Genomic DNA, 13,655 nt, shown 5'->3' with positions numbered 1-13,655 from the left:
TGAACAGCTGTGCAAGTATCTAATCTATTCTTACTAATAGCCTGACTTTCCACTTACTCTTCGAGGTAGAGGTAACCATTCTCCTGCGCCAACCTTCTTGCGTGCGTCTGAGAATCCTTAGCCGTAGTGCCATAGGAGATAACCATGGCACCATACTCACGGCACATTTTCACTCTGGCTGGGGACGTGCTGGTTGACATGATGACAAACACTGGAATACGGAGCTCTGAGGCATGGTAAGCAACAGCCATGGAAAAGTTACTGTCCGAAGCCACGATCACCCCCTTTCTTTGCTGATCCTAAAAAACAGGGTTGATTATTGCACATTATACAGTGTCACAAAGTTGTTCCATATGATCCTGGATCATTCTGATGGTTCATATTAATCATTCTGATTTGTTCATATTAATACAAAAAGTGTAAGAAAAAACACTGTTACTGGGCTGCTATATCATGTCAATTATAATTATTATTGCTGCAAAGACTCAATAACCTACAATAAATGATTAACGGATTATTCATGTAATGATACTGAAATGTATTACCAAATCAATTGATGATCTCAATTCTTCTCATCACCCATAGTAACTCAATTTCATCATCACTTAAAGTGTAGTGGTTTCAACATGTCGGAAGCATAGTACACACACAAACACTTTCTTCTAAATGCCACAGAATAATGCTGATGTTTACATTTTGCAAGATTTTCTTTGAATATTTTTAAGCATTTCACTAGCAGATCGGCCAAGTGTAAACAGAGTGTTTTACTTTCAGATACCTGCATACCTATATTTTTCAGGACAATGGTTCAAAATGCAAGAAACACTGTGATTCCATGGACATTAACAGTTAAATATCTTTAATTCTGCTCCATTTCTTTTTGAACTATGGCATTTTGTTATACCTGAGGCAATGATGTCAGAAGGTAAAGCACACCTCGTTCCTTCACAGATCCTGTGTACTGGAGGAACTCTTTCTTTAAGTAGATGTCCATTCCATACTGCTTGGATAGCCTAGAATACTGGAGTATAGAAATGTTGTTATTGGGATGTATTTAAAATTAAGAAAAATCTTCCATACCCCATCAGTTCCCTGGTGAGGAATGCATTCAACTGCTACATTTGAGCTCTAAACAGTAAGTTTTATAATCTGTTTCTTTAGAAAAACATGACAGCCTGTTGTTACCTCCCATTATCTTCTGATTTATAAAAGTGATTTTCAAACTTATAGCAGTGAAATACATACCCCATGCCATTATGAATCCTGAAAATAGTATTGTTTTGTTTTGTTTTGTTGTTCAAATACAGATATTAATATAAGTATTTCAAATTATTAAAAACAAACAAACAAACAAACCATAGCTTATGGTTTGATATTTTAGCACTTGCCAGACCTGGATATGGAACACCCCAAAAATAAGGTTATATCCTAATAGATACAAAAGCAGTTAGAAAATTCCTTCTTGAGTCCCATTATGACTCTGCTGTCCTTTCTGCCACTGATTCACTATTGTCCCTCATGCATCCTAAGGCTAGTACAACATTAGTAAAGACATCTCTTATTTGAAGAATGATGGAAACAATTTAAACATATATATCTCCCAGGACTGCAAGTGTAAGCAGCAGCTGTTTGAAATTGGTCAGTGTTTGGAACAGAAAGGATCTCTGAACTGAGAGGAATTAGCAAGCATAGTACATGTGATGCAGTGTCCAAGCGCATAATTCTTCCTCTTATTATTTTTAATGGCAAACCTTTATCACTTTTTTTTATAGTAAGACACTCACAACATGCATTGCCATATGAATTTTCCTTTACCATATTATCTAAACCATGAGTTTTAAACAAAATAACTTAAGAAATAGAGCAGCAGTAAGCCTGTGTGTTCCAGTTCTCTAATCTTACTGCATTTCTGTTTTGTAATTGGCTCTGTTTCTTCCATTGGCTGCCAAAGCAAATGAGGACCCTGACATTTAGGGGCTTAAGCCCTCGTTTATAATAAGTCACAAATAGAGATAAATTAAAAGACAGCATGACCATATTTTAAATATTTATCTCAAACAGTATCTGGCAGTGTCATGCATATGGTGTAAAATGTACAGAATAATATGTACAGATATATTTTTCAGACCGGGGGACTTTCAAAGTGAATTTATGTAAATTAAATATATCTAAAATAGATACTTGCTTTAAGGTATACAATTAAACTAAACACTTCAGATTAATGTTTCAAAGCTTTTTAGTAAATTTACAAGTATATATAATGTTCCTCACCCATAGGTGGGGCCAGATTCTCTATTTTACTCCTGAAAATCCTGCAATAAGAGCTACTACTTGGTGCTCCTTTGCAAATCTGGCTGCAGAACTGAAAGAATGGAAAGTGCTTAGTACAGTAATAATAGTTTATATCCTAAATAGCCTAATCTATGGAGAATGCCTATGCAAGACAGAACAAGAACATTAGACAAGAAATACGATTTTACTGATTCTTCACATGCCACACTAGTTTTATCACTTTTGCTTTTGTAAAGAATCTCGTATTCTAGAGTGAACAATGAGAAAAATGATTAAAGGATACGAATCCTGTGACTTTATAAAGTTACCAAGTCTCCTACTTTTAAAAATATGTGTCATCAAGTCACTGTTTACCACCATTTTGATACTCAACATTTAAACTCATTAGGTTATGCTTTTCTGCTTCCTTTAACTGAGGCTTTTTTTTTTGTTGTTAATGTAGCCTAAATATAGCAATTACTTCTAACAAAGGAGGTGTCAGCACTATTTTCAGCTGTACTGACCAGACGTGTGACCTTGTAAGACTCATTGAAACAGCCTGTGAGTTTTCCCTTTTGTCACCATGATCTTATCTAAGGACTGCAGACATTGGGCCTAATGTAGAACACAGGGCATCCACAAAAGCATAGTTCATAAAAAGAGACGAAAGGAATTTAGCCTGTTTAGCTTGGCACAGGAAATGCAGAAAGGGGATACAACCGCATTGCATAAATCTGCATGGGCACCCAAAAGAAAAGAACTATTTAAGTCGAGGAAAAAAGCTGCCTGAGAACAAATGGTGTGAACTGGTGTTTAACTACCTGTGAGGAGAAGCACAGAATCAGTTGTGCAGTCTTGCCTTTTCCTTTATCAGGATGTGTTGGTTGGTTCATTTTCAGACAGGAGCCATACCTTGGGAGTTAGTAGATTGCTCAGGGGATGTGGTCAAGGTGAACTTTACTAGTTTTGAGCTGCTGGTCTGATCCATCTGAGCTGAGGGTATGAATGAGGTCCCTCAACGCCCCAGATGGCCAAGGCTCCCACAGTCTCACCCTGGCAGATGTACAGAGACGGGATGCTGTAACTGTCTGGCAGAAGTACATGATGCCAAGATCTGCAGGGAAGGGATGATCCAGGCTACCAAAAGGTACACAGCCAGTTAGTTCTGCTTACCAAATAGAGCCATGACACTCTCACTCTCCCTGCCCATAGACCTACCTTTGTACAGTCAGATTAAACACATCTAACAAACACGACAGAGAAGCGCAGCGCTCACCACCTGCAAAATAAACGCAAATCTTCTCTTCCTGGAACAGTCTCACCACAAAAGCAGAAGATTGAAACCTCTGTCTAGGGCACTGTCTGTGCTCTCAAGCATGACAGTCTGAGAGTTTTGGTGACAAACGATACAACATGCGGAGTTTGGCACGCTTCCTCTGTTCACCCAGTCCCTGGCCCCCCAGTCACCTGGCTACACGTGTGTTTCCTCACTCCCCCACCACCTTCCCAAGCAAGCCAACTTTTTCACTCTGAACGGAAACCAAGGTACAGCTGGCAAGATGGTTTACTCGCAAGTCACCCTGAACAGGCAGGATATGAATACAAAATGCATCCAGTTTGATTCCCTGCATTCCAGCCAACACTACCCTGCAATTTTTTTGGGCCACTTTACAGCCCCAAACAGTCTTGTATCCCTGTCCTTTGTCACAAGACATACTTCTTCAGTAGCATGCTACAAAAAACCACAGCTATCCTTATTTTGGGCACTCTAAGCTAAAAACAACCACCAAAAATAATTACAATGTCTCTGGATCAGGAGACATCATCTGGGAATCGGGAGAATTGCTGCACCTTGCAGACCCAGCCACTTTTCTCCAGGGACTGTTAACCCCAAGCATCAGCTCAGACACCAAGGTCCTTTCCCTGTGCAGGCCAGAAAGACAACCCACAGCCCATGAGGCTGGCTTGGTGCCCTGGTTCAGCAACGGGGAGGGTTTCCTCAAGAGAGCATTTTGGGGTTGCTGCTACAAACTGCCATTTGGCAAAGACACTCTTCTCACCCACCACAGGGAAAAGAGGAGATTAACCGCAGAGTGCCTACAGTAGCCTTCATGAAGAGCTCTCAACAGTAGAAATACAGTATGAACTAAATAACTTGCAACTGTACTTCTCTTACACTTTAGCAAATGCTTGCTCATTCATGGGAGTGTCTCAGCTATTTTCATACCTAAACTGATGGACAGGTGTGTATGTGTGAGTGTGTATCTCTTAATGTCCTTGTTTTGTTGAAGACACACATGGCAGAACTGCCTGGTTACAGAACATATTCAGCCTTGCCGGGCTGGCCAGGCTAGGAACAAAAATCTGTACCTTCGAACTCTTCAAACATGAGGGTTGGTTCCAAATCAAACCTTCTCACAACTGCTTACCCAAACACTGATAGTCCACTGTCTCCAACTTGGGTTCCTTGTAGTAAGCATTTTTCATCAGGAGCATAATTCTACAGTGCATTAAGTCTATGCCTAATGTGGTTTATCCTTTGTTTACCCAGGTCACCTAAACCTGGTTAGTATTAGTCACCTAAATAGGTTAGTATTAACAGGTAAGAGGAAAATTATTAATGACAGTTAACAACAACTATTAATAATATGAAGATGAGTCATCTTACACAGATCTATCTACTGCACCTCGCAAATACTTTTCATTCATTTCCAATTAACTTTTATAAAGAAAACAAAAGAAATACTGAGAGAATGCAAAGCCATATAAACTCCCTACCATGCAGGGGGTTTTCTGAACACCGCACTGGATTTTGAAAGCTGCTGCACTAATATCTTCAAATCGAATGAGCTTGTTACAGCTTGACAGGCTGGTCCTACTGCTTGACTGAGGAATCCGGGAAGGGCCATCTCTAAGTAACTCCTCATTACGGCTCACTATCTTCATTTCCCAGGTCTTCACATCTCCGTTCAGGTAATCCTCCTCACCAAAATCTTTCAGTCTTTCAGGGTTGATAGAGGGTGGTTTCTGCCCAATAAGGCCATTTCTTATCGGCCCATCCTTACAACAGTGAAGATCACAAAGTGCCGGGGCAACTTGATTCTTTATTTTATTGTCATCCCTAAAAACAAAAAGAAGGAACTTGTTAGGAAAGCTTGGATTTAGCATTTAAGAAGGATGCACATCTCAATTTCTCTTCGCAAGCTTCACGCAGGCAGACTGAATTATTACCATCATGTTACCTTATCTTGTAGGTGGATTGAAAGCTACTGTAGCAGCCAGCTTTTAGAAAAGCCACAGATAACTGGACATGTGGACAAACTGGGAAACTATCATTCCCAAGAAAATAAGCAAGATATAACCCACGCTGTCTGGGCAGCCAGGCGTTCCTCAGTACTCAGTCTCAATCGGCAATGATCCTAGTTCAGTGCTTCTAGAAATTTTAGAATAACTGGAATTGTATTTGCTGTATACAACTCCAGGTTTATCAAAAAAGGCAAATAGCTGCCACTGAGCATTGCCTCATACTATTAATAGCAGCAACAAATGTCACTACATTGTGCACAAGACATCTGCTTCTCTGCTGTTCCACACCTGCAGTGCACACTCTTGACAGTCATCAACTGTCTCATGTTCTGGTTTTACAGCAGAGATCAGTAATATGTATTATAATTATTTCAAAAAAGAATTTAAAAATATTTAGAAACAGCTGCTTTTTGAGCAATGTCTCTACTTTTGGCAGTGTCATCCATTTTCTTTGCAGTCCCAATAATTTGTGACAGGAGCTCTGCTTCATATTACACTTCCAATTGTTCCATTGAGGACTTCACATAACAATATGGGCAACACAAAAGGTTTTGTTATTTGGGTCAAGCAATGTAGCAGTTGCAACCATCATTCTGTATATCCTCACAGGAGAGAAAAAAGACAATTTTTGTGGTAAGGTCTTCCCTCTCCAAAATTAATGAGATCAACAATAATTTTAGGAGATAAATAAAGTATTTACACATTTGTAACTTATTTATGTTGATGTTTGTGATTTAAAATATTTTCCCAATGTCATATCTTAAAGCTAATACACCCAAATAGCAGGCATTCTGTCTTCAAATTAAATAGCTTTTCAAGTAGCTCTATTTCATATTTTCTGCATTTCTGCTCCTTTGGGGTTAGATGCTTGGAACACATCATTAAGCAAATGTTAAGCTTCCAGCGTTAGTTCTCATGCATATTAGCTAGCTTAATGCAAAGATGAGAATCAGATCAGAATGTCTCCCTGTGAACTTGCTACAGCAACAGCTCCTGGCATAAACAACAGCTATCCTCATCTAGGAGGCCACATCCCTGTTAAAGAGTCCATTCCCAATCCCGCCCCCCCCAAAATATTTTCCATATCACAGTAGCCCATAACCATTCCAAAAAAGAGAATAGCATATGCATCTTATCTCTAAACATATTATCTAAAATGTTTAGCAAGCCCTAGAAACTAATGACATTTCTTACATTGGCAATGGTTTAAAAGGGTAAACATAGGTTAAAATATATAGGTAGATCAAAGATCTGTGATTTTTCTAGGTCTTTTATTTTTTTACTGACTGGTATTTGAGATAGGATATAAATTCATGCTTTTTCCCTGCATTTATTGCAATCAACTGCAAAAGTCCATTAAAAAAATAAACAAAACAAAACAAATGAACAAAAAAACAGCCAAAGACGAGCACGAAAAGTCCACTGCTAACACTGATGAATGAGGATTCTGCTAGAAAGTACAAACTACAGGGTAATGCCCCACCACACTAGTGCCATCAAATAAGTTTATCTGCAAATAGAAAGACCAAAAAGGGATACTAATTTGGGCCCTACATCTGGATTTCCTTTTTTTTGGCAGAACTAAGGAGGGAAGTAAGTCAGCTTCTCAGTTCTTGATCTGCAGCACTGCTCTCATGAACAGTGAATATCTGCCCAAGACCCTGATGGAGACACCACCTTATGACTGCTGGAAAAAAAGAACAAAAGTCAAACATCTGTAAAGTATGTGTAGGCTTTTCAAGTCTGAGATAGGTTTAAAGCACATCTTAAACATTACCATCTCAACTGCCATACATTTACATCTGAAAGGTCAGCAGCCTCATTACGATCATGTTATTGTACATATTTATTTCAGATTAATTTTTATTCTCCTCCTATGTACGTATTTTTCATTCACATTAGAGAACGACATTTTTCCCTATTGAGACCACCTGGGCGTGCACCACAGACCTACTGCGAGCTCTCAAACTCCCAAGTGAAACAGTGGGTTGAGATTTGAAAGTCCAACACACCCAGGCAATAACCCTGTTGGGTCAGGTGCGTTTCTCTCCTCAAACACAGTCCATATGCTTGGTGTAGATCACCTCAGCATGAATTTCTACTGAAGGAGCAGTCAAAGCAAGCAGCAAAGCATGCAAGTGCTCACAGAAAGACTGCACGTGACTTCTCATGCACAGTAACAAAGTATGGCCCCTGTTCCAGTGATCATGCCCACTAGATTAAAATCTGAGCCAGTATAAATACAAACCCCAGCATTATAAAACATTGCTCCTTCAAATGGAGCACTTTTCCTTTTTTAGAGTTGGTCTAGGAAAGTTTTCATTTAAAAATCTGTTTATTTCTAGCCATAAAACAAATATCCAGCTGGCAAGCACTGTTACATGGTTATAAATTATGACATTTTACCTTTAAAGTGATTAGTAAAAGCAAACATGAAAATGCAGTTTATAAACCTACTTTTTCAAGAACAGCTTCTCAGCATAACTGCAAAAAAATAAAACAGAACATCCATATGCAGACATTCCATGGATAATTAAGGAATAGGAAAAAATATCATTTGTTTAAGTAGATAGCTTTACATAGTTTGAAGTCTCAAAGCCAGTGAAAAGACAGTGTGTGCAAATATGTACTCTTAGAACAGTAAAAAGCAACAATGTGGAATGAATAATTTTTCTGTTTCCAATTTTGAATATACTGATAACTTTCATCAAGTTAAATAGCACTGGGGAGAATTATTTTGGAAAAATAGCAATATTAATAAACTAGGAAATTAATACAACAACAAAAATAATTTTGGGAAGATAAAATGCACTAGTAGTGCACAGTACACCTAAATACCACAACTGTTGCCTTCATTGCAAGGAGAAAGAAATGGCCAGGCAGTTATCCTGCAATGACAGGACAACTGCAGGTCCCCATCAGATGAAGCCCATGCAGATTGCTTTCCTTGGGATCCATGAAACAGACTAAACAACTTTAACTGATATAACTGCATCTCTTCAGCTTCTGAAACTGAAGAAGCAAAAAAATCTGCAAAGTCATGGATGTCCAGGAAATAGCAAACTGGGACAGATTAGTCACTGTTTCTCCCAGTATAAATGTTAGAGAGAGATCATATGGAAGTACCAGATTGAATATTTAAAAGTTCCCTTCTTACAGAAACTTATTAGCTCATAGAACTCATTGCTTCTGGATGCTATGAAGGACAATGGTACAAATGGGTTCCTAAAAGAACTGTGCAACTGTATGGACGTGTGCCTAATAGTGACCACATCAGTCAAGAAGCAATCTGTGATTCAGGAAGCCCCTCGACACTTACTTGGCAGACTCCACAAAAGGATACGAGAGAAAGTACCTTAGGTGGTGTTTTTGTTTGTTTGTTTTCTCTCTAAGCTTCTGTTACTGGCCACCACTACAGAGAAGACAGCAGACTGCTCTTGGTCTGACTCAGTGTTGCCATTTTGATTTACAGATGTATCCCGCGTTAGCACTTGGCCCATTGGGCAGTTTTACAGCATGAATCACAACAACATATCGTGAGGCAGAAATTAAGTCAGAATTATAGACATACATTCCCATGTTACTGTGCTGCTTCACAGATAGAAATCCAAGTGTCAAAAAAGGAAGCAAAGAAATGTTGGTATAAGACTGAAAACTCACCATTTCTTAGTCATTTATACAGCAGTTTTTATCATCTGCATTCACAATAATACATGCTTAGCGTGAAGAGGTAGTGATAGTATGGCACAAGTTCTGTAGCATATTTTAGCATCCTTATAGGTCTACACCACAAGAAGAATTCCATATTGCAATGTCTAACTTGGGCTGATCCATGGAGTAGTGCAAACTCACGAAGTGTTAAGCTTGAATACCACTTCAAACCACCTCAGTGAATTTGGGCTGGCCTATAGTTAACTCATCAACACACATACACACACATGCATATGTTCTCTATATGTGGGGTTTTTTATGTTATTCTTTTGTAATGTTTTGGGTGCAGGGGTTTCTGAAGCTCCTGTCTATATGCTGCCATCCTCTTCAGGCTCCCTGAACACTTTCGTTGAGCACATTGAGCAACAGACTAAGATACAGTTTTAAACATACTTGTCATCTGTTTTCTGGATATATGGTCTCAGATCTTATGGCTGCAAGTTGAGAATATCCCTTTTTGGGAAGATAAAATGCACTAGCAGTGCACACTATACCTAAATACCACAACTGTTGCCTTCATTGCAAGGAGAAAGAAATGGCCAGGCAGTTATCCTGCAATGACAGGACAATTGCAGGTCCCCGTCAGATGAAGCCCATTTCTGCCTCATTCCTCAAAGTGCTGAGCAGAGGTGGGTCATGTCCTGGGGGGTGAGGCCGGGAGAACAGCCTGCTGCAGGGAGCAGTCTGCCTGGTTTATGACTGAGGTATGACTAGGGCTGGGATCTGCTCTCAAAGGAGAGAGAAAGAGGTAATCCCAGGATATGACAGAAAGGGCCCTTTCCTTCATCCAAATCCCTCTTTTACCCAGCACCTCCTCAGCTCCATTAATCCTTCTTATTCCATGTCCCCAGCCTTGTCTCCTCTGAGCCATCCGCATCTCTCTGATACTTCCCCGTTGGTTGCAATCCCCTTTCCCAATATCTCCTAAACATGCTTGTTCCATCCCAACTCCTTTTGGCAGCACAATTCTCTGTGAGCTCCCCTACTTCTGCAAAATCCCTGCTGACCCCACCCAGCCCTCTTCTACTTTTTTCCCCCCTCCCCAAACACACAAAAAGGCTGCAGTAGCAGCAGTTCTTAAAAGCATCTCAGCAGCTTGTGCAGACAGATCTTTTTGAAAGAGAAGTGATAGAAACGTTGAGGCTTGCTAAGAAACAAATAGCAAGAAGCATCACAACATCTGTCATCTTCACTGGTAGTTATTCCAGGTTACTGCACTGTATAGTGTCCAAGTGTCCTCCGCAGGACTACAGGGTGACAATTAAACTCCCCCAGGCAGCGGGAAGCAACACACTACAACTCTGACAATACAGTCAAAACAGACCAAAGACAATACTGCACTCAAACATTACTTTCTCAAATTATAATTATTTTGTACAACACTAGTATCTAGAAACACCAGTCTGAGACTGTATCACCCCCACTAGTAGCAATTAGAGGATGGGAATGTAAAATGCATCTATCGCAGGCAAATTCTATGCAATGTGATTGTTCTAAATCATACAGGAATCACCAATGTCTTCCCCTAAACAGAAAGACAAATTCAGTAAATATTAGCTCAACTTTATTGATAGAAACTGGGGTACAGACAGATCAAATGACCTGCCTAAGGCTCCTGCAGGAAGTTCATAGTAGGGCTACTTAACGGAGTGTCTTAAAGACTAAGAGATCAGGGCTTAGTTAGCAGCCCGTACAACACAAATGTTAGGGGATGTTTGCACTGTGACGATCCAGCATAAACAGGTACATAACAACCAAGCCTTGAGGTTGAGCCGGCATTTATAACTCACCATATACAGGGCTGACAAAACTGTGGGATGTTATGCCAGCAACAAGTGCAAAGACAGTTCAGGCTCATGCAGGGAACAACCAAGCTGCATTATCGCTTCTGATAAAGTATCTCCTTACTTTCAGTAATTCAGATTTACCAGAGCCTGAGCCTAGTACTATATTTGCCTTCATCTGTGGTCATAATCCACTGCTAGTCTTCCAGACACACTACTGAAATGTCATTGCTTACTGCTGGCAATAACAACTAGGTGTCAGCTGCTAAATAGGTAACATGAGAAAAAGTCATCTGAAAGCAAGAACTCAGAAGGTCACCTCTCTAGGTTATCTCTGCTTCATCACCTTCCACGTGTCCCTCGAACAGATCCATCTCCCTAAGCACTTCTTGCACGACATTCACAGCCATGAATGTCAAATTATAACTATAACAATTTGGTAATTAAAACTCTTCAAGAAATTACACTTTTTTTCCTCTTTAAGTTAAATCTATTCTGAATTTAGAGGTTCTCTGGTGATTAACATATATCTGCAATTCTCTTTCAATAAAGAATGAATAACAACCCAAAAGAGAGGAAAAAGTGGTTCTGAGATGGAAGGGCTGGTTTAAGATTCTCCATTCACTGCAGAAGACGTCACACCACATATGACGTTGGGCAAGTCATTTTTTCAGTGCAGAACTAGGATTTTGTCTTTCCCTTTGGTGTTCCATGAGGGTTTATTAACAGCATTGAGCCCACTGAAAAATTTATGTTTTAAATATTACCAACATCTGTAACAAGTGGCAGGATGCAGGAAATTAGAATCATCCTTTGCTTATACCACATCTGGCAACAGCAGGTTATGGTCTTGCTAGAGGTGTCCAGATAATGAAACTGGGGCAGAAGACAGCTATGGAAAAGGTTAAGAGGGAGGCTGTACAAATATAACCATGTCACATGGGTGGTGTGCAGGTGCACTAGACATCTCCCAAATTCCCTGCTGCACCATTTCAAGCCTGAAAACAGGAGTTCAAGAAGACCATAAACACCAGAACAAAGACAACCACAGAACACCTGTAATAACTGGATCTGATACAGGCTATCCCAAGATACATTTTCAGAAGTCCGTTGGCTTGTCCAGGGTTATTTCTAATATCATGCTCTAAAGAAGTGAAAAAGCTGAACCACTCAGATCTAAAGTACGGACAGTCCCAGTGCACCCAGTGGACAACCCCAAGAGCAATTGAACCACAGAACCCTGGGAGATACCAGAAAATTATTAAAGATTTCTTTTTTTTTTTTTTCTTTTGTTTTAGAGAGTAAGGAAAAGAAAAAGAAAGTATTACCTATACAGCACAGCGACTAAATAAACAACGAGGCGAAGCAAAACTCCAACTACGACACCATAAGGAGGCAGGAGGGGTCCAGGGGTTGTCATGTCCTTGGGCCTGGCCCTGGGTGGACCCCGAGGGCTGACCATGACCCCTGAGCGGGAGAAAGGAGCGCTCTAGCTCTAAGTCAGACAGCAATATTCTCCAACCTTTGCCAGAAAGGATCGTACTCTTCATCTTCCCTGGAGCGGTCCCTGGGACTTCTGTTTTTTAACGCCCTGGAGTAGAGAAACTGTGCTGCAAAATTCATTGTAATTCCTGGTGCAAAGCAAAGCTGGGAGGCTGCAGGCAGGGGACACACTTGCCTGTGAGAAGTGCCAGCCCTGCAGTGCCTGGGTGGGAAATAGTGGGTGACGTGCTGTACACAGCCCTCCAGCACTGGCTGTGGAGGGAAGCGTCTGTGCGAGAGATGGCTGCTGCTATTTAAAGAGATTATTTCAGAGGCCAGCCTGTCCTTGTCAATTTGAGTCAGGGCCTGGATTATGCTTGGGTGACGCTCTGTTAGCAGGACACTCAAAGCTTTAGTTACTTACCACTTAGCTGTGGAACATGATCTAGACCTGCTGCAGGGCTCGCGATTTAACAGCGTGCACTTGGGTAGGCAGAAACAGCAAGAAAGGGACACCCTTTTCGTGGTGGTTGAGTGACTTGCATGGATCCTTTAAAGCAGCACTAAGGGGCACGGGTCTCCATGACTGAGGCACAGAGGGGACTAACTACTTTGTTTGGGTCTTGTCTTGGCACAAGTCCTTGTAGCAGAAAAACAAAGGTATCCAGAACATACAGACAGAAAGAACAGATCATCTAGGGAAAAGACTGCAGCAACAATATAAACAAGAACATCTAAATCTGTTCTCCGTTGCCCTGTGGGAGCGTTAGCAAAGGCAGCGCCAGATTTCAGATGCAGGATGCTTGTGCAGTGGAGAAGGGAGCGGGGGGTCCTTCTATGGTTTCTCTCCTCTAGTATACAGCCCCAATGGAGCACATGGCCCCAGGCTGCTCAGGAACTGACCAGGTGACCTTTTCCAGGTATCAGTGGTCCCTCAGTACACTCTGTTTTCTGCTGATAGCATACACAATCTTAATTTCCAAGAGAGAGAACATGCACATTGTAAAATCTAACCCAAGCTCTGACCTAACCTTCCCCACAGAGCACTGTGAGAAATAATATAAACTGCTCTGTGTGGGAGAGTCAGAACAAACTATTGAA

At 40.6% G+C, this 13,655-nt stretch overlaps 1 protein-coding gene across 1 annotated transcript in view; it reads right to left on the bottom strand.

Annotated features, from left to right (window-relative positions):
* Positions 1 to 12,534, bottom strand: part of LOC308042619 (L-threonine ammonia-lyase-like) — a gene marked incomplete at both ends in the record, with an annotated part of 29,550 nt that extends 17,016 nt beyond the window's left edge. Inside the window, 5 exons of the mRNA XM_080348201.1 lie at positions 58 to 299; positions 905 to 1,021; positions 5,050 to 5,392; positions 8,035 to 8,061; positions 12,401 to 12,534. Coding sequence (XP_080204327.1) covers positions 58 to 299; positions 905 to 1,021; positions 5,050 to 5,392; positions 8,035 to 8,061; positions 12,401 to 12,534 — 863 coding nt within the window. The remainder of the gene's footprint in view (positions 1 to 57; positions 300 to 904; positions 1,022 to 5,049; positions 5,393 to 8,034; positions 8,062 to 12,400) is intronic.
* Between the last annotated feature and the right edge of the window lie 1,121 nt (positions 12,535 to 13,655).

This window comes from Nesoenas mayeri, assembly GCF_963082525.1.
Source record: "Nesoenas mayeri genome assembly, chromosome: 7".
NCBI lineage: Eukaryota > Metazoa > Chordata > Aves > Columbiformes > Columbidae > Nesoenas > Nesoenas mayeri.
This window is presented reverse-complemented; position numbering and strand designations above follow the sequence as displayed.